The 20,904-nt window shown below is 51.9% G+C and overlaps 1 protein-coding gene and 1 long non-coding RNA gene across 4 annotated transcripts in view; one reads left to right on the top strand and one right to left on the bottom strand.

The window, feature by feature from the left end:
* Window positions 1-3,785: 3,785 nt before the first annotated feature.
* Window positions 3,786-5,840, top strand: LOC106150285. The gene is made up of 3 exons (XR_001237006.1): window positions 3,786-4,400; window positions 4,688-4,885; window positions 5,556-5,840. It is a non-coding gene; the product is annotated as an uncharacterized LOC106150285 (long non-coding RNA).
* A 5,504-nt stretch (window positions 5,841-11,344) lies between these two features.
* The window catches only part of Ncaph (non-SMC condensin I complex, subunit H), a 30,192-nt gene continuing 20,632 nt past the window's right edge, over window positions 11,345-20,904 (bottom strand). For all 3 annotated transcript variants that reach the window (XM_005400661.2, XM_005400660.2, XM_005400663.2), the window contains exons 13-18: window positions 20,726-20,836; window positions 19,253-19,432; window positions 17,834-17,950; window positions 15,927-16,015; window positions 15,648-15,723; window positions 11,345-13,363 (exon numbers count right to left, since the gene is read on the bottom strand). In XM_005400661.2, coding sequence (XP_005400718.1) covers window positions 13,304-13,363; window positions 15,648-15,723; window positions 15,927-16,015; window positions 17,834-17,950; window positions 19,253-19,432; window positions 20,726-20,836 — 633 coding nt within the window. In that variant the 3' untranslated portion in view covers window positions 11,345-13,303. The remainder of the gene's footprint in view (window positions 13,364-15,647; window positions 15,724-15,926; window positions 16,016-17,833; window positions 17,951-19,252; window positions 19,433-20,725; window positions 20,837-20,904) is intronic.

Raw genomic sequence — 20,904 nt, 5'->3', positions numbered from 1 at the left:
TTCCTGGATGGCCAGAAAGCCTGGCAGCAGCCAGAGGGGGACAGAGATGACTGCTTTCGTGCTGCTTCCCAGCAGGGGACACAGCGGCCAGAGGAAGCCTCTTTCTGCCCACACCTGATCACCCCCAACTGGGCGCTGGCTTCCAGCCCAGAGTCCTGGTCGCTCATGTCACCGCTGAGGAGGTGACAAGTCTCCCTGCAGCCCGGGTGCTGAGGACAGAGGAAGGAGGCGGGGAGGTGGAACGTGGGCCCCGTAAAGTAATCTGCAGCTGCCGCCCAGGGTCGGGTGGGGTCCAGTGACATCCCGCATTGTTTGAAGATAATTCCACAGGCAGACGCACACAGTTACGCTGATTTCTGAGCTATCAAAATAAAGTTTGTGTTCTGGGAATTTTTCGGTATAGCTTGTGTCCACTGTGTCCACTGGGAAGGAGGGGAGCTCTGGACTGGCTCTGACGCTGGGGCAGTCGGGGACAAGCCATTCTGCCCTCCCGGGCCACCCTGGACGTGTGGTGGACAGGCTGGGCCCTGAGCACTTGGGTGAATGTCTCTGTCCAGCTGAGCAGTGCTGGGAGCAGCTCCACAGTCCCCGCCCCTGGGTGTCACCCACGCTGGCTTTTGGGGACCTGCCTGGCGAAGGCAGGAGGTGACTTGAGAGCTCACCTCTGGAGGTGCTGGCGGCAGGGGACGAAGCACCTGTGACTTTGCTGCTGCTCCCTGCTCCAGGGAGCAAATAGCTCGGAATAGCTCAGACCTGTTCTGGTCAAAATTGTAATGATGGTGCCTCCCACAGATGGCCTCTCTGCCCACCCCTGGCCATCCTGTGGGTCAGGGTGTTGCCTCAGGTGACACTAGAATACCTTCCTCTGCAGTAGAAGTCCTGCCACCCTCCAGGGCTCTAGCCCTGGGCACTTCTGCGAGTCTCAGTTTTTCTTTTTCTTTTTCTTTTCTTTTTTTTTTTTTTGCAGTGCTGGGAAGGGATCCAGGGCTTCTGTAATGCTAAGCAACTACTTTACATTCAGCTACATCCCCAATAAATTTTTCAGCCTTTTTTTTTGGTATGTGCGTGATAATGGAGATTGAAACCAGGACCTTTTCGCTAAGCTACACGCCTTTTTTTTTTTTTTTTTTTGGACAGGATTTTGCTAAGTCACTAAGAGGTGCAGGTTGGCCTTGAACTTCTGATTCTCCTGCCTCAGCCTCCCAGACCACTGGGATTACAGGCGTGCACCATATGCCTGGCTTTTTAAGTAACTTTTTTTTTTTTTTGGTTTTTCTCCGGTACCGGGAACCGAACTCACGACCTTGCGCTTGCCAGGCAGGCGCTTTTGCCGCTGAGCTAAATCCCCAGCCATGCCTGGCTTTTTAAATGTCTTTTCAAAACCCAGACAGGCCTGTCCACGAAAGATCAATGTTTTGAATCAATTCAGGACATCAAGGAAGTCACAACAGTTCAGCTAAAGACATGAAAGAGGACTTCCGGGAACTGCTGCACAAAGTGGCGAGAATAATGGGATAAGTGTTCGAACCCAGGGGGGGTATTTTTTTTTTTTTTGGAGACAGGGTCTAGCTATGCAGTTCAGGCTGGCCTTGAGCTCACTTTGTAGCCCAGGCTGGCCTCGAACTCGCAACGATCCTCCTGCCTCAGTGTTCTGAGTGCTGGGATTACAGACGTGCATCATCACACCCAGCCATATATCATAGTTTTATCATACACTGTATATCTGTACATACTGTTTTGATTCTGTTCCTCTAGAGAACCCTAACCAACACGCTCACTGATAGATAGACCGCCTGTGGTCTGTCTGTGTTGTGGAAGTTTGTGTCATGAGGTTACAAGACATGAGTTGGTTTTTTTTTTTCTTTTTGTACCGGGAATTGAACTCAGGACCTTGCACTTGCCAGGCAGACACGTGTGCCACTGAGCTGTATCCCCGGCCCTACAAGACATGAGTTACCACTGTCTTTCTGACAAAAGAGAATGTAGTATACAGTAAAGGTCATGATATAAAGATACATAAAATAATGTGTGTGTGCTGGTAAGTGCATAGCAGAGGGCTGGGGGTAAGAGGGGAACTGGGAAGGGACCCAGGAGGGTAGAAATGATCAGATGTGTGATTTTATGGCAATGTTTGGACTGTTTTTTCTTACGATGAGAACAAGTTTGCATACTAGTTAAGAAACAAACATATTGGCTTTGGGAAACAGTCTGGTGATTTCTCAAAAAGTTAAATATAGAGCATCATATAGCACAGCAATTATACCAGGAGAACTGAAACCACATATCTGCACAGAACTTATACACGAATGTGCACGGAATTGTTCATCACCCAAATGTCCGTTTGTTGATGAGTGGGTAACAAGATGCAGTGTTCGCGGCAATGGAATGCTATTGGGCGGTACACAGGTATGAGGAGGTGTGGCGGTGCTGCCTGTAACCCCTGCACTCTGGTAGGATGAAGCCCCGGCAATTTAATGTCTTAGCAGGACACTGTCAAAATTGAGCGGGAGGGGGAGATAGACAGAGACAGAGAGGGATGGGAAGAAGAAAGGAAGGAAGGAGGAAAGAAAGAAAGAACAAAAGAAAGAGGGAGGGAGATGTAGCTCAGTGCAGAGGCCTTGAGTTCAATCCTTAAGGCCAAGAAAAAAAGTGTGAAACCAGCTGAGCAAGGTGACCCACACTTATAATCCCAGTTACTAAGGAGGCTGAGGCAGGAGGATCACAAGTTTGAGGCCAGCTCAGGCAACTTAGTGAGACCGTATTTCAAAATAAAAAAAATTTAAAGGGCTAGGGGTGTAGTTGAGTGGTAGAGTGCTTGCCTCGCTATGCGGGGGCTCTAGGCTCAATCCCCAGTGCCAGACACACTCCACGAAGTACCGACTGCACGCTCCAGCAGGATGGACCTTGGGAAAGTTATGCTGAGAGAGGAAGCAGTCACACAAGGCTGTGAATCACATGATTCCACTCACATGCAATGTCCAGAACTGGAATCCACGGACAGGAAATAGATTAGTGCGTGCCAAGGGCTGGGAAGAGGCAAGCACGGGGAATAACAACTTAGCGGGTGGGGCTTCAGGCTGGGGAGAGGAAAACATTCTAAACTTGTGCTAAAATTGTGCTGGTAGCCGCACAACTTTGAGAACACACCCCCCCACCACCACTGAATTGGTACATTTATATTTATTTTTGTTTTTTTGAGACAGGGTCTTGCTATGTAATGTAGACTGGCTGTGAACTCACGGCAATCCTCCTGCCTCAGCCTCCTGAGTGCTGGGATCACAGGCATGCACCACCATGCCTGGCTTGGCACATTTAACAAAGATGAATATTATGTCAGTTATCTCTCAAAAAAGTATCAATAGTATTCTGAGTAAAGTGCTGGAAGAGGCATGCTAAACTGACTGGGGAACGAGAGGAGCTGGAAGAGGGGTGACATGCGAAGCGGTCTTGAGGGGTGGGTGCAGCACAGGTGAGCACGGAGGAGGTCCAGGGGGCCACAGCAAAGGAGCAGGAAGTAGCCCAGGTGGGCTGGAGGGCGGGCAGTGGGGGCGGTGCTGTCCACCTGATTTCGAGGGACCCTGAGGAAGAAGGCACAGCAGGTGCCCCTTTCACCCCAGCCACCCCTCTGTGGCTGAGGTGCTGGCTAAGTTTCACTTGCCCAGAAGTCTGCAGCCTGTCAGCAGCTGTGACGGGAGGCCCCAGCTCAGAGCAGGCCGGAAGCCCGAGGCATGGTCATGAGGACACAGTGCTGAAGAGAAAGTGAAACCGCACCAAGGATCGGGGGCGCTTGTGCAGGCAGGAAGCCGGCCTGGGCTGGATCCAGGGCCTGGGCAGGGGCTTTCCTGCACACAGGGGACAATTCCTTTGTCAGAGTGACTTCCAGACCAGCTTCCTGCTGGCGTACCTGGGGGAGACCTCAGTGGGACAAGCCCTGCCCAGAGGCCGTGTCACCGGGCCCCTCCTCACACACGCAGCCCTCATGCCTCTCTCCCTTAGGGGACCGTTCCCTTGCCCTGTCCCCAGGCACTCACAGGGAGGCTCCTGCCGCTGAGCTGTTCAGGAAACTCCCACCTGAGCAAGCCTACCAGCAGGCCCTGGAGAGGGGCCAGGGACCATTCCTGAGCCATGACGGAGATCTTTGTGGGGGGTTCGGTCCAGGGCAGGACTGAATTTGTGGGGTGCAGGACTCCAGCTAAACCTTTCCCAGGGGTCCCAGCCTCTTCCTGTCCAGGTCTCCTTCCTTCCTCCTCTCCCAGACATCTGCAGTTCCCCACCCCCGCCACCTCCAGCTCTCTCCCCTCGTGGCATTGTGAGCGGGGCCCTGGGCTCGGTCTCTTTCTACATTTGGTTTCTAGGTTCTTGTTGTCCTGAACAAGAATTGATCAAGGCCATTGGAAGAGGTAATGGGGTTTTACATTCATTAAAGGTATTAAGGGTAGAAAAGAAATATGTTCTGCAAGGCCAGGCATGGTGGCACATAGCTGTAATCCCAGCACTCGGGAGGCTGAGGCAGGAGGATCGTTGCAAGTTTGAGCACAGCCTGGGCTACAAAATGAGTTCAAGGCTGGCCTGAACTCCATAGTGAAACTTTATCTCAAAAAGACAAAAAAAAACAAGGAAAAAGAAACATGCTCTGCAGAGTGAGCCGAAAAGAGGGTCTGTTGTCCTTTGTATCTCCACTCCTCAGGCTGAGGTCAGATCCAGACCATCCTATCAAACACCTGCTTGAGTTCTCTCCAGAAGAAATGAAGCCAGCGCTCTGATCCCAGGTGCAGAGCACAGGAAGTTTTTCTGCAGATGTCCTGGATCTCCATGATTGACAGGTCACACCTACTTTCCCAGCCAGCCTCCCACGCCCTAACCTCCTGCCTCAGCATCTCCACTGGTAAATGTCCTCTAGTGTCACACTGCATCTCAGTTTCTGAATCTGGGAGGCCCCACCCCCAGAGGAGAACAGATGACTTGCAGTGTGGCACACATGGTGACCTAGAGCCCTAGCCACATTCAGGCCATAGAGGAGGTCTTGGAGGATGGAGGAGTGCCGGGTCTGCAACTGAATCTGTAGATACGAGTCCGCACAGGGGCCAAGAGAATGTATGCACTCTCATGCTTTCTGGGTGAGTAAGCAGGGGTGCCCAGGGCCGGCAGGTGAGACTACCGGGTGGGCTGGGGACTGCCAGTCGCTGCAGGCCAGACCATGTGTCCTGGGGGACAGTCACTAAACAGCTCTCTGGATCTAATTCACTGCACTGACTGGAAGCAGCGGCCAGAAGACATCCTCTGGAGGACAACCAGGCTGCCAATTTTATAGACAGCTAAGTTAAGTAGAAATGTTGTAGGTAGGCAGACAGGGCTGGACCCTTGAGGAAGTCAGTGCAGAGGATGAGAACACATCACAACTGTGGCTGTTGGCACAGCTGAGGAAGGTTAAATCACAAAGGCTAGATTTATATATTTCCCTAAAGGATGACCCGGAGGTTTGGGATTATTGGTATCACCCTTTCGAGATTTCCCATTATTTCATTAGGGGTGGGCCATCCTCTCCCACCCACTAGGACTGAGCCTAAGACCGCTAAGACTAAGGCAAAGATAAGACTAAGACTACGGAGTCCCGACCAGCGTTAATGATGTCACCCTGATGCCCTTGCTACCATTGGATCAATCTCACCTAAGCGACTATATTTGCAATCTTATTGGTTGATCATGATTTTGACCCACGTTGTACCTGCCTCATGATTTTTCTCTATGGAACTTCGAGAATTGGACGTGTTGGCAACCCACTTGGGACTCCTCCTGTCTCTCAGGAGCTATTCCTATTTCCCCTTCCTTTTCTCCAATAAATTTTCCCACGATTAACCTCTGTTATTCCTTAGAATTCACCAACTTCAGGGAACACAAACTTGGCATATCTGACAGCTAGCATTTCCCCTATATCACAGGAGTATAGCGCAGTGTAGAATACTTGCCTTGTATGCCAAAGGGCCTGTGTTCAATTCTGAGCATCACAAAAAACATTAACAAAAAGAAAACAGCCAGACTCTTTCCAAAAATCTCCTGGGTTTGCTTGTTCACTCTGGAACAACACAAATTTAGACTATTTTCAAATAAAAACATCATTTCCTTTATGCCCTTATCTCTAGGAATTTCCAGATCCAGCCCTGACAAGGTTAGTCTGGTAAAAGGTACATAAAAACTAGGTGGGATCCTGGCAGGGAAGCAGGTGAGATGCTGGTCCTGGAAGTGACAAAACACACAGCTGTATTCTGTGTGGTTTCTGTGTGATTTCCCTCAGGTAACCAGTGCTTTCCTTCCACACCTATTTTGCAGCCAGATTTATCACCTGTTGAGATTCCTCCAGAATATGACCTATCCCCAAGGTGTGGCGTGTGAAGCCATAAAGGATGAAGGAATGAACCAAGCACATGCGGGACTTGGGCCGCTGTATTGCCCAGTGGAACAGTGTGTGCCAGGCTATATGATTTGAGTCACCAGTATGGCCGTGGGCAGGATATACTTTAAAACCTCAACAAAAGATATATAGTAAGGATGGTGGGAATAAATGAAGAGCCACACATACTCCTGAATGGGCCTGCCTAATATTATAAAATACCAGTTCTCATGAGCTGGTTGTGCATGTAACTAAGCAGTAGAGTGCTTGCTTGGCAGAACAAAGCCCTAGGTTTGATCCCCAAAACTGCCCCCCCCACTAACTCTCACAAATTAATCTATAAACTCAATACAATTTCAATACAAATTCCAGTTGAAATTTATAAAAATTTGATTGTGGAGGCCCATCTAAATGAGTCTTTTGAAAGAAGAGCAATTATCTCCATTTTGGTTAACCTGGCAAGCAGGTTTACAAGCACACCAAAGTGTGGCACAAGCGCCTGCCTGGCAAGCGCAAGGTCCTGAGTTCGATTCCCAGTACCAAAAAATAAGAACACCAAAGTGAATCTTTATCTTAAGAGGGCCTGTGTGGTAGTACATGGGGGTCATTACACCGGAGGGGCCCCCCAGGACAACCTGAGGAGTGGCTGGGGAGTGCTGATTACCTAGCAGTTGCAGACCTGGGCCAGTGAGGGGCAGGGCTGAAACCAGGGAATCTTATAGAAGCCTTGCTGTGGGGGTTCAGGTGCACATAAGGGGCCCAGACCCGCCCCCTTCCTGATCGCAGCTAGCCAGGGCGCCCTCTGGAGGTGGGAGTTGGGAGGTGTGCAGTGCGGCCTGTCTGGCTGCACTCGTGTTGTTTTTGTTTTTTGTTTTTTGTTTTTTTTTTTGGTTTTTCTCTGGTACCGGGAACCGAACTCACGACCTTGCACTTGCCAGGCAGGCACTTTGCTGCTGAGCTAAATCCCAAGCCCCTGCAGTCGTATTGGAGAATGGCAGCCAGACAGCCAGGGAGGACCCGGGAGCAGACTGTGCCAGTCCACTGGGGCGTAAGGGGGGGGGCGGCCAATAGCTGCTGGCCAAGCCGCACACCCCATCCAGCTGGCAGCGGTGGGGCCTGACAGTCAGGTGCTTCTGCTTGGCCTCAGTAGTTCTCTGAGGTCCTAGCCCACCCACCCCTCCAGCTCGCTGCCCTCAAGTGCAGTCATCACACCCAGGCCCATTCTCGCCGCCGCGTCCACCAGAGGAGGTGGAAACCCTCCCCCGGCTGAGCCTCACACACACCCTGCCTTTGAGCCTCCAGAGTGGGATCTAAATAAGCCCCTGTTCTTCATAAGCAGCTGCCCTCCGGTATTTCACCGTCCTAACACAGTGGGATTACTGATATCCCCCTTTTGAGATTTCCCATTATTTCATTAGGGGTGGGTCGTCCTCTCCCACACGTGTGTTATTTTGTGTTGGGACAGTGAAATACCAGAGGGCAAACACACGGGGACTTAAAACTCTACACCCAGATACTGTAGGAGGAACAATGATTTGGTTACATCAAATATTTCTGTTCAACCACGAGCCCCATAGACACAGCTAAAAGACTGGTGTGGGCTGGGAAAAGTTGTCTGTATTTGGAGGGACTCACATTTAGAACCTTGGTCCAGGAGAAGTGTGTGGTGAGCAACGTGTCCTGCACCTGCTCTGGCCAATGAGGCAGCCACTGGCCACAGGGCTGGTGCACTCTTAGAACGCGGCAGCTGTAAGCCAGCACCTGGATTCTAATTAATTTAAATTTACGAGCTGGGTCTGGTGATGCATGCCTGCAATCCCAGCACTTGGGAGGCTGAGGCAGAAAGAACACTGTGAATTCGAGGCCAGCCTGGGTTACACAGTGAGTTCAAGGCCAGCCTGGACTACGTGTCTCAAGAAACCAAATAAATTAATTTATGTAGCTGTATTTAGCTAGCGATTACCCTATTGGACAGCACAGGTTTAGAATATGCAAGGAACTCCTACAAATCATCAAGAACAAGATAGAACCAGGTATTGTGGTAAAATACCAGCTACTCAGGAGGCTGAGGCAGAAGGATTGTAAATTTGAGGCCAGCCTGGGCAACTGAGATAGTCTCAAAATAAAATAAAAAGGCTTGGGGATGTAGCTCAGGAGTACAGCATTTGCCTAACATGTGTGAGGTCCTGGGTTCAATCCCCAGTACAAAAAGGAAGGAAGGAAAGAAGAGAGGGAAGGAGGGAGGGAAGAAGGACAGTAGAAAAGCAGGCAAATGGTAGAGCTAAATGATATACCCAATTATCTAGGGAGCAAACCCCAAAGACTAATAAACATAAGAAGGTATGTTTAAACCCATTAGTATCAGAAAAAGACAAATTATAACAGCAATGAGGAAATCACTCACTTTCTATAAACTGGTAAAAATGAGAAAGCTGGTTAATGAGATTGTTGCTGGGCTGGGCTACGTCCAGTGCAGCTCCTGAAACTCGGGAGGGAAGACGGTGGAGGATGAAGAAAACAAGAATCAAGATGTAGAAAGCTGGGGTCAGGCGGAGCCCTCTCCCCTGATGGGGAAGGACTGCCCTGCCCTGCAACATGTTTATTTATACAATCAGCATATGAATAAGTTCACGGAGAGTTGAAGGGGCGGGTAGGATCTGGGGCAGGAAGAATATCTAAGCGTCAGCAGAACTACATGACTTGGTGGCTGCATAGGGAACAAGAGGATAAGTGTCTATATTATCTCAGGGGAAGGTCAAGTCACTATGTGCATCAGCTCCCTGAGCTGTGTACACTCCTCATGGGGCCCTGCAAAACTCATGAGAAGCAGTGGCCATGTCCTAGATACCCAAGGTATAGACAGCTTCACCCTCAACATGGCTGTGGAGATGTAAGAATCCTGACACTGGCGGGACTCAGCAGTATGAGTGGGGCGTCCCAGCCCTTGGGAGGCTGAGGCAGGAGGACTGCTGCAAGTATGAGGCCAGCCTGTGATATATAGTGAGTTCAAGGCCAGCCTAGACTACACAGTGAGACCCTGCCTCAAAACAAAAACAAAAAGAAAAAAATCAGACTGCTAGAGGAGGAAAAAAGAAGCAGGGAAAATATATAATGCAAATTATTTACATCAACTAAAAATAATGTACATAAAACACTGGCTGGAAAACATGCAAAAGGGTACACATTAAACACCCTGGAGTGGTTTTCTATGGGGCATGGAAACAGTCCTGGGGGTGAATGTAAATAAACATTAATAAAACAGGAGAACTTAACCTGGAACAACGATAAATCAGTCCATAAAAAAGGATTTATTAATCTTGTGTCAAATATAACCTTTAACCAAAGAGTAATCTGTGTTTTCACTGCAGGTTTATTATAGGGAATGGTGCCGGTTACGGGTAATGGGAAACTGTGTGTTCATAGTCATTGAACCCACTGACTGTGAGAGCACTGATTTCAGTGTAATGAACCCCGCCAGTACAAAAGCTAGACAGACTCTTGGGAGGGGATAAATTGTTTCTTCCTTGTAGGTTTCTATGCACATTTTATTTATTTTTGTTTTGTATTTTTGAGACAGGCTGGTCTTCAATTCAGTAGGTAGCCTAGGCTGGCCTCGAACTCATGGCAATCCTGCCTCAGCCTCCTGGTGCTGGACTACGGGCGTGTGCTTTTGGCTTAGAGGATGGCTCTGACTCCGGGTCTCCATGAGGCTGCAGGCACAATGTTACCAAAGCCACACCACCCACGAAGGACCTGCGTCCACTTGCCTCACGTGGATGACAAGTGGGTGTGGGTTGCTGGCAGGAGGCTCCATTTCCCTCACACAGGGCTCTCCAAATACTTTTGTTGTTGTTGTTTTGCTTTTTCAGACAGGGTCTCGCCCTGTAATTCAGGCTGGTCTTTTGTTTGTTTGTTTTCCAGTACTGGGAATCGAACTCACCACCTTGCGCTTGCCAGGCAGGCGCTGTGCCACTGAACTAAATCCCCAGCCTCCTCAGGCTGGTCTTAAAACTGTGTAGCCCAGGCTAGCCTCGAATTCACGGCAATTCTCCTGCCTCAGCCTCCCAAGTGCTGGGACTACAGGTGTGCACCCCCTGCCTGTCTCCAAATACTTCTGAAGTGTTCCTCCCACAGCAAAATGACCTATGTGCTAGCACTGTGGGAGTTGCAAGGTATGTTATCACTTAGCCTTGGAAGCCACGCACCACCGTTTCAGTACTCTGCTAAAGAACAAGCCACAAAAAGTATGAATACTGAGACACTATTATCCTGGAGGCTGGCTCATGCAATTCACAAAACTCGTATGTGCAAAAGACACTTCATCTCCCCAAGGTCCCAGAAATCACACCCCAGTAAACATCCACTAGAAGTCAGGAATGTTAACTAAAGCAGGTCCAGATGTGAATATAGTGCCTCAGATCTGTTCCTAAAATATGACAGTGGCTCTGGCATGGTTCCTTCGATCAGATCTCCGGGATGAAGAAGTCAGTCACCTGCGCACACATACACATATGAAGCATGTCTGCGGCTCACTGGCGCCTGATCCCAACAGCGATGGCTGTGTGAGACGCGGGGGCACCACAGCTTTGGCGGCAAGATGCCGGAGAACAGAGTCCGAGGGAGGGGAGGCAGCGAGAAATGTAAAGGGGGCCGCGCAGAAAAGATCCAGAAGGCTGACGCCGCCCTCACACCCGTGTGGCGATGAGCAGAAGCTGGATGGGCTGGAAGGACAGGCCCAAGGCAGGCAGGGCGGCCGGAAAGCAGAGGGGAGAAGTCACGGAGACAGCCACAGCCCCGGCTGTGCACCCAAGCTGGCGGGCAGCGCAGCGGTCAGGCACGACAGCAGTAGGTGGGCAGTGATCAGGACAGATCAGTAACTGCAGACGGTGAGGGACACGGAATCTGAGGTTTGAATCCAGGCGGAAAATCTACGCCTCTTCAGAGAACACCACAGCATCCAGTCACTATGACACTTTATTTACAGTACCCAAGTCTCAACTGAAAATGACTAAACATGCCAAGAGACATAAATGTGTAATCTACATTCAGGAAGAATGACCAGTTATTGCTGGAAGGGCTCAGATTAGGGTATGGCGAAGACTTCAGAGCTGCTATTGTAAGTATGTTCAAAAAGAAGTAGAAAGAAAGTATGTTCAGTTTTAAGGAAAACAGACAGTGAACAGGGAATCTCAAAATAAAAGAAACGCAAGTGGAAATCCTATGGCTGGAAAATGAGACGCAACCCGGCCCCTGGGCTTACGCTGTGCACTCGCGGACGCGGCTTGCAGAGGGTACCACGCGCTACTCCAGGCTCTAGAGGCCGGGCGGCTATCGAGGCTCTGGCAGGCGCAGTAGGTGAGGGGCGCTGCTTCCTGCCTTAGAGATGCCACGTCTTGCTGTGTCCTCACGGGGCTTTCACAGCGGGTGGAGGACAAGCGCGCTCAGCCTCTCATAAGGGCTCTAATCTCAGTGACGGGTTCACCGAGTCCCCCTCACAACCCTACTGTTTGGAAGATTAGGTTTGTGGAGGGGACAGAGGCATCCGGACACAGCGCTGCGTGACAGGGGAGCTGGGAGCAGGTGGAGAGGGTCCACTGGGCTCAGCCCGGCCCGGGCCCCGCTGTCAGCAAGTACATGGTCAGAGGGGCGAGTGGCTCTGCAGGCTGCTCTCAGCACTGAGGTGCGAGCAAGAGGCCCAGCCGCGCCAGAATGGGGAAGCATGAGCTGCTGTCCCCCTAAAGCCTGGCACAATGACCGCGCAGTGAGTGATATTCAGGACACACCCGGAAGCACACTGGGGCGGGGTGTGTGTTTTGTGTGATTTTTGGCTTAAGAAGCAAAAAAGATTCTGTCAAGTATGATCACCTGTTTGGGCTGGGGACACAGGTCGGCCGCCCAGTGCCTGCCTGGCCAGCGCAAGGTCCTGAGTTTGGTTCCTGGTAACCCTCCAAAAAGAAGAATCACCAATTACTTGGGGCCTTGCATCCAAGATCTCAACTTAGCCAGTGACAGCTGCGGGGGTTTGGCAGAGCCAGGACCACCAAGGACAGAATTCCTTGGAAGAGATTTTAGATTTGTGGGTGCTCGGAGTCTGAGGAGCTGGGCGTCACTGCTCTTCAAGCACATGGCCTGGCGGCCAGGAACCGAGGCTCCCAGCAGGGGAGTCACTTCACTGCGCTTCATTCGCATCACATGGCGTGTTGCGGGCACGCTCCTTCCAGGGTGCAGAGGCCGGGTGAAAGTGGTGGTGGGCCCCTAAGTCAGCAATCACTGCCCCCACTGCCCTTGTGGAATCTGCGGGGACCCAGCATGGACCCAGCATGGACCCCACCCTGAGCCTCCTCTCCAGCAGCTGCTTCCCTCTTCTCCACTCTCCTCTGGGGCAGCGCACGTCCCCGAGCATTTCCTGCCTCAGTGATATGTGTGTCCTGGGAGAAGAGCACCAATACTAACAGCGACATGGAAATATCTCGCCAGGCACATTCTTCGGAAAGGTCTTTTCAGCATTATATATACATTTATAAATGTACACGGAGAGAACTTTATGTACATGGACTGGGGGGATCTTGAGAACGACAGTAGGCAGCTATGGAACAATTACTTTCTACAAGAGAAGGGTGGAAATAACAGGGAGGGAGGAGACTGACAGAGGCCCGAGACACACAGTGGACACACACAGCTGGGCCGTGAGCACACAGTGCCATCCTCCCCGTCCTGCCCGATTCGTCGCAAGCACCGAAACTTCCGCCAGCAGCAGACAGAGCCGTGGCACCAGTACCCAGACAGTGACGGAGGCAGGCGGAGCGACAGGCACTCTAGTAGCTGGCGACAGCCTCGCCGCAGGCCCCTGCATCTCCCTCCAGCCCGACTGACGGGAGACAGCCGGGCCTCCTGCAGCCGACTCCTGCCGGGGCCTCAGTCGCTCTGCCTCACGAAGACATCGGAAAGATCCTGTGTGCCTTCCAGCTTCAGATTCTGAGGAATGTGCAAGATACAGGGACTTAGACAGGGACAAAAAACTTAAATCCAACTCTCAGCAAGGCGACAAAGCAGTGACTACAGATGAGGAACAAAGCTGCCTTGCAGGCCTCCCAAACCCAGGGCTCCGGGGGGCCCCCCCGCAGTGGTAGGTGACCCCCCTGAACTCAGCCCTAGCTGCCGGTGGACGAGGGAGCACAGGGTACCAGCGGGGGCCCAGCGAGCCCCTTCCGCTGTGCTGAGCTGGCCCCGGGCCACCTGGGACCCTAGCAAGGCCACAGGCTGCTCTCTTGGGGGAAAAGGCAGGTTTCCATGGAGATGCCCAGCCGGGGCAGCACCTCAATCCCTGCACTGGGGCAAATGAGTGAAATCAGAATTGTCTTTATCTTTGCTTGGGTTGCTCTGAGACAAGGGCTGCCTATGCTGCCCAGGCTGGCCTTGGCTCTGGGGCTCACATTATCTCCCGCCTCAGCCTTCCCAGGAGCCAGGACTCCGGGCAGTAACAATGTTAGCTGAAGGAAGGTTTTTGGGCCATGGATGCCCTCTCCGCCTCAGGAGCCTGCAGTGTGAGAGCTCCAGCAGGACGCTGCAGCACCTCGGCCACAGGGCCAGGGAGGATGAGTCCAGGTCTCCGGGGACAGCTCGGCAGGGAGGGACACCTGGGGCGTGGCATGCGAGTCGCCCTCACAGAGCCACTGGCAGGCCTCCAGGCAGGGAGACGATATTGTGTTACTGATTATTTTCTGCTAGTCGTCTTCCTCCATGTAGTTTGTGTCTGACATCAGATACCTCTGATGTATGAGGACCCATGGGGAGACACTTCCGCTTCCTGTCTCACAGCCAGACAGGTGCTGCATGCCCGCCACCCTTGCTTCACGGCTTCTGGACATGACACATCTCCAGATTCAGCCGCCGCCACCAGGATTCCCAGGAGACAGCCACCTCAGCAGCCCATTGCGTGGTCACTCTGAGCGTGAAGCCGGTTTCTGCTCAGCCCACAGGCTTGGACACTTGCTCTGGTGGGTCCAGGCAGCACCTGGACTCAGCCTAGGGCTCTTCTGAGTTCTGGTTCCCCACTGAAAACCACAGTTAGCTTCCATCACTGGCCAGCCCCTCCCTCCTCAGGGAGCCGTGATCATGGGGACCAGCAAGACCCAGCTCCTCGGGCAGCCTGGTTCCCCAGGGACCTCTCCAAAGCTGGGCAGGCCTGGGAGGTGCAGCCAAGCATCACCGCCTGGACTTCCTGCGAGGCCAGAGGTCACATGTGAGCAAGCGGGACATCATGGGGCATTCCGCCAGCACCCACCTTGCTACCACTCCACTGCAACCTCTCCACCCTGCCAAACCACACATGCAGTCCAGCCAGGCACTCCGGGGTCGCCGCTGCTCAGGGCAGGCCCTGCCCTACAGGAAGTGTGGGACCTATGCCACGGAGCACAATGCCAGCCCTGTACCCCGGCCAGGCCTCTACCAAGTGCCAACATCAGTGTGGACACCAAGTGTCCAGGTGCCCAGTGTATGGGTTTAGTGCTGTTTGCCACATCAGGGCTTCTGAGGAGGCCCCTCCTCCTCTTTCCCTAACTCCCCCAGGCACCCGCCGAGGCTGACAGGGCACAGCCAGGCGCCTGCCCCGTGGACTCCTGCCTGTGCCAGATGGCTCTGCTCTGCTCCCAAGACCTGCCTCCCTGCCCACGGCAGCTGGCGCCTCCACAGCTCCAGCCTCCCTTGCCAAAGTGGTCTGCCTTTTCTCCGCCTCTCCTCTCCTCTGCTGTGTTACCCGGAAGTCTGGTCTCTGGCACTTGTAGGCCTTGGCTTTTAAAGTGTTAACACCCAGTGAAATAAAAACCGCTCTATATTCTCAGGTTGGGGAACTGGGAAGAGCATAATCCCACCATCTAAAATCTTGCAGCCATCTAATCCCACCATCTAAAATCTTCCCATGCAGAGCTGAGTCTGGTGGTGCACATCTACAATTCCAGCACTAGGGAGGCTGAGGCAGGAGAACTGCTTCAATTTTGAGGTCAACTCGGCTACATAATGAGTGCAAGGCCAGCCTGCGCTACATAGTGAGACCCTGTCTTAAGAACACAACAAAACATCTTCCTGTTTGGGTTGTCTCCACCATTTCCACTGCTGGCAAATCTGGTGGCTGTACGCTGAGTGACTTCTCAGTGCCTGCTGGATGGCCTGTGTTGAAGGCTCTGTGTAAGACACACCTGAAGCTCTGGAAGGGGAGCACTGAACAGGGTATGTGTAAGCCGCCCTGCCTGCCGTGACTTACCTTCTCGTTGGCCAGGTGCAGCAGGCAAGCGAATGCCAGAGGGATGGAGAGGTTCTGGGCCATGGTGGGAGGCAGGCTGCAATCAGAGCGGAGGGCGCCACGGTCAGTGCAGGGAGAACAGAGGCACTCGCCACACACAGCGAGGCAGAGTGCATCAGATGGGCTGCGGCAGGCCTGTCGCTCCGACGGCCCCGCCACGCCCTCAGCGGGGTACAGAGGGGACGCGGTGTGCCTGTGGGCCCCCACATGTGTCCGTATGTCCCACCCGGCAGCACACACCTCTTCTGCAGGTCGTTTGTGAGCCTGCTGAGCATCTTGTCCTTGGCCACGCCCACCGAGGCTCCCGCGCCAGTTTCGCTGAGGTTCACCTAACGGAAGACAGACACGTAAGGCCAGTGCCCTTCCGAGAGGCCGCAGACACTCACAAGACTGAATCCACCAAGGAAAGGACCCTGAAGGACAGCGCAGTAAGTCCTTGGTTACTTCTGGGAAGGAGTTAGGACAGGGTCCCAACCCTGGATGGACAGTGACATCCACCCAGTTACAGTGGCTGATATGACCCTGCTGAAGGGGAAACTGCAAAGGGTCTCCTCCTAAAAGCCCTTGGGAAAAGTTTAAAAAACAAACAAAAATAACGATTTATAGCTTCAACACAATTACACAGCTAGAGGCAGCACAAAATCCATACTTAAACATAAACTAACAAAAAAATACTCCACTTCTTTAGTAATGAGCAAGCAGCTACGAGAGTATATCGGGGGTAGAATGTACTTAAAAATGATTTGTAGCTGGGTGTGGTGATGTACACCTGTAATCACAGCTACTTGAGAGGCTTCGAGACCAGCCTTGGCAACTTACGAGGGAGCCAATCTCAAAATAAAAAAGGCCAGTGACACAGCTCAGTGGTGGGCACTGACCAAGGCTCCGCCCCCAGCTACGGAAGAATGTGTAACGTACACGCGGCTCACGGGTGGCAGGGACAAGACAGGCAATGGTCTAATAAGACATTCAGAGCTACTGAAGTGGGGTTCATCATACTACACTATTATTTTTCTCTCTACTCTTCTACTTTTGTATGATATTCTCTAATGAAATGATTTTTTAAAAAGAATAAACCTTTAATGAACCAGAATGCTTGAGGGTAGGGCATAGAGTCATTAAATCTGAAAGTCAGGCAGCACCCTCCTCCCTCTTTACTGCTACTGTTTTGAGACAGGGTCTCACTGTGTAATTTGGGGTGGCCTTGTGCTCACGATGTGCGCAAGGCTGTCCTTGAACATCACAGTGATCCTCCTACCTCAGCCTCCCGAGGGCTGGGATAACAGGTATCAGCCACCACGCCGGCTTTCCCTCCCTCTTTAAAAACCAGCCTTCTTCCTGTGAAGCTGATCGTGTTAGGAGACAGAACTCCCAAGCAGGACTCAAGCGTTCTCCAGCACACCTGAGACCACACAGCTCTGGACCTCTGTCAAGCCATGGACGCACACTTCTCAGCCAGCAGCAGGGAGAAGAGGCTGAGCTCTAGAGCTCCGCGCGCCTGAGCAGGAAGATTCTGAAGAAAGGCGCCTGAGACCTCCGCTGAGTTGGACAAGTAATGGAGGTTTCACTTCCTGCTCCAGAAGGACTCCGACGGCAGGATCGTTTCTCTGCGACTTTCCTACGGACAGTCATTCCCCAAGTCAGAAGTACCTCTCAGAAGGGTTTAGTTCGAGGCCTGGGCTACAAAGTGAGTTCAAGGCAGCCTGAACCGCATAGTGAGACTCTCTCAAAAAGACAAAAAAAAAGAGAGAGAGAAGGGCGTAAGCCTTTCGTGGCACCTGACAAGTAGTTACTCTTTTTCTTTCTTTTTTAAAAAAAGATATCTAAAACAATTTATGGAAAGCAGAACTCATCTCTTCTAGACAAGCAGTTCCTTTCTAAAGGATCCTTTTTCAACGGAAATTGCTACCAGCAGTAAGTATTCCAACTTTTCTTCGAGTCAGTGCTGGAATACTACTGTGAAATGCTGCCGTTTTCAAGCAGCGGAACATGAACACGTCCCGGGCACCAGCCTGCCACCTGCGCCCCCTTCTGTGCGCCCTGCCCGCGCCTCTGCCAAGCCCTTGTCTCTCCTGGTGTGACGGCTCCCTTCTCCTTCCGGGAGCAACAGACAGGCTGGAGTGGCCGCTGTCGGCCCCGTCCCCTACCTCGGCGCTGGCCTCCCTTCTGGGGAGCTCCGTCAGCAGACTCCACATGCTCTGCTTCAGCTTCTTCATGTCCATCTTTTTGGCAGTCTTGGCATAATGAATTTCAATTTTATTTACCTGCAACGGGCACATGACAAGGTAAAACTAAGCAGAAGAAAAAACCACCACTGATTCACTGTAAAAACTCTGGACTTAGAATAAAGAAAAATCCAGTTTTTCTTTTTTTCAAGTAAAGAAGACAATTTATTTGAAGAGAGGGGGAAAGGGGAGAGCGCGCACAGACAGACAGCTACTCTGGATGAGCAGGGAGTATTCAAAAGGGAAATACTCCCAGTTTTAACCAAAGAGAGAATCTGGGCTGAGGATGTGGCTCAGTGGTAGAGCTTTTGCCTTCCGTGTACAAGGCCCAGAGTTCAATCCCCAGCACCACACACGCAAAAAAGTTACACAGTTCTCATACATATACTAATCCCTCACATCAAATTTAATTTCTCAGCTGGGCATGGTAGCTCACACCTGTGATCCCAGCTCTCAAGAGGCTGAGGCAAGAGGACTGCTGGGAGTTTGAAGCCAGCCTGGGCTACATAACAAGTTCAAAGCCTACCTGAACTACATAACAGGACTTTGTCACAAAAATTTTTTTTTAAATGTTTTAAATTTCTTTTTGATAAGGAGGCTGAGACAAGAGGATTCCAATTCCAAGGCTAGACTGAGCAACTTTGAGAGACCTTGCCTCTTTTTTTTTTTTTAAAGGGTGGGGTGCTGGGGATTTAGCTCAGCGGCAAAAGCGCCTGCCTGGCAAGCGCAAGGTGGGTATATAGCTCAGTAGCCCGGGGTTCAATCCCCAGTACTATGCCCCAAAAGGTAATCTGCATTAAAACTAACCTTGAGTGCCAGTGCAAAAGAGGTAAGAGGATCAAATATTAACGAAAGCACCAAGCCTAACTCATATGGAACAGAGATGTATTATGCAGGATAATGCAACATTAATCAAACTGGGCCATGCAGTTAGCCTTGCTAAATTGGCATCCACATCCATATTCTCTGCCTGCAGCCTCCACCAAGTTACTTTATTTGGGTGACAGGCTCAGACCTAGTTATGTGACCTACTGTAATCTTTGCAGCTGGGGTACAGGGCAGTGAGACAGCATTTGCCCAGCAAGCACGAGGCCCGGATTCTACCCAGCACACACGGATAAGTGGACACAAAAGCTCTTTGGCGAGGGCCAATTAATTCCACACGAACCTACCTGGCGTCAGTCCCTCCCTGCAACCCTGTTTAAGGCCCAGCCGCGTGGGCAGCAACACATTGAAACGGAGATGGAGGGGATCAGGCGCGGGCTGACGTGACTCTCGGACAGGAGGTAAACGAAACAGATTCCAGGCAAATGATGTAAATCTGGACTGCTGCACCTTTACCTTCTGAGGCTCAGCCACCAGGTTGGATTCCCCGTATGTCGTGATGTCGGCATGGCCCTCAGGAGTGTCACCATTCTCTTGTGCTGCTGTAGGTGTGTGGCAGGGCTCAGATGTGAGGTCAAAGGTCCCGAATGGCTCCGCAAGTAAGTTGTCTGACTCTTCAGAATCACTGTCAGCGGCCTAAGCACGGAAACAGCTCCAGGTTTAGGGGGAGCTGGGGGCCGGGGCTTAGAAACACCCTGGAGACAGAGCCGAGTGCACAAAGCCAGAGCAGACCACCTGAGCGTTCCCAAAGGGAGCCACATCCATGGGGCCTTCTGGTTTCTTCTGTTCCACAGAAACCCTCCTGGGCATGATCTGTTGCTACCCTAAGACCTCTTTGACAAGAGTTAAGGGAATTCAACCACCCCAAAGGTCACAGCGGCCCGTGGCTTCTAACCAGTGAAGATTTAACAGACAGTGTCCTGTAACCCTAGAGACACAACTTGCACCCCTCGGGTGACAAAGGCACAGATGGGTTGAGGTACCGGTCAGCACACAAAGCCCCTAGTTTAATCCCTGGCACCACCAACCCCAAGAAAAGCCCAGGACTGGGGAGGGGTGAGGCTATCTCAGAAAAGCCTCTCGGGTGAGTGTTCAGGCTTGGGAAGCACTGGTCAAGGAGCGAGGGGGTTCGCACAACACTAGAGCCCGCCTCTCCTGCATGGGGGAGCAGGGCCTAACTACCCTTCCAGCGCCTTGCCCACTGCCCACAGCAGGCACGCAGATGAGGCCTCTGCTCCCCTCTGCCCTTGTATTATTTACTATCTTGTGGATAGACTTACTAATGAGAAATGGAAATTATTTAGTCCCAGCCAAGATCTAAAGATGGAGAGCGGCTTGTCTGAGCTCACAAGGTCCCAGGGTAGGAACCAAAGTCACAGGTGGAAGCCTGGTCTCCCATTCTGGGGTCTCTGGAAGGCCTGAAGACTTCTCTGCCCCCTCCAGACCACACCACCTGCTGTGTGTTTTTTTACCCAGCCAGGACACTGGCTCTTAAGAGCAAGAAGAGTGTTCCTATTTCTGGGAAAATAGCCAAGACTAGTGTTCATGGCCTGGGTGAACAGTTCTACCTGTGCACCGACTCATTCACCACGGCACCCAGCACTTCAGGATGCAGGCCAGCACAGAGGGCAGAACCTGTACCCTGAGCTGGGCATGGTGGTGTATACCTGTAATCCCAGCACTCAGGAGGCTGAGGCAGGAGGATCGTTGCAAGTTTGAGACCAGCCTGGGCTACAAAGTGAGCTCAAGGCCAGCCTGAACTTCATAGAGAGACCTTGTTTCAAAAAGACAAACAACAACAACAACAAAAAACCTGCCCCCGAGGACCCAGCAGCTCACAGTCCTCCAACCCCACCATCTACAAGGGGAGGGGGAGCAGGGAAGAAAGCGTCCCCGCTTAGAGAGGACGACAGAGCTCATCTTGTTTACCTGGAGTCCAGGGCAAAAGTTGGAGGTGTCGTTGGGGTTGTTGTAGTCATAGTCCCCAATTTCTTCATAATGCTCAGTCCCTGCCTTCTGGCCCTGGTCCATCTTCAGTAACTAGAATAAAGGTGAGAGCAAAAACAAAAGAATGCAGAAGTGCACTAGGCTGGGGAAGTCACGCTCTG

The sequence above is a fragment of the Chinchilla lanigera genome, unplaced genomic scaffold (genome assembly GCF_000276665.1).
Source record: "Chinchilla lanigera isolate Chin_1 unplaced genomic scaffold, ChiLan1.0 scaffold00069, whole genome shotgun sequence".
Classification (NCBI taxonomy): domain Eukaryota; kingdom Metazoa; phylum Chordata; class Mammalia; order Rodentia; family Chinchillidae; genus Chinchilla; species Chinchilla lanigera.
The sequence above is the reverse complement of the archived record's forward strand: the minus strand, read 5'-3'. Positions and strand labels throughout refer to the sequence as shown.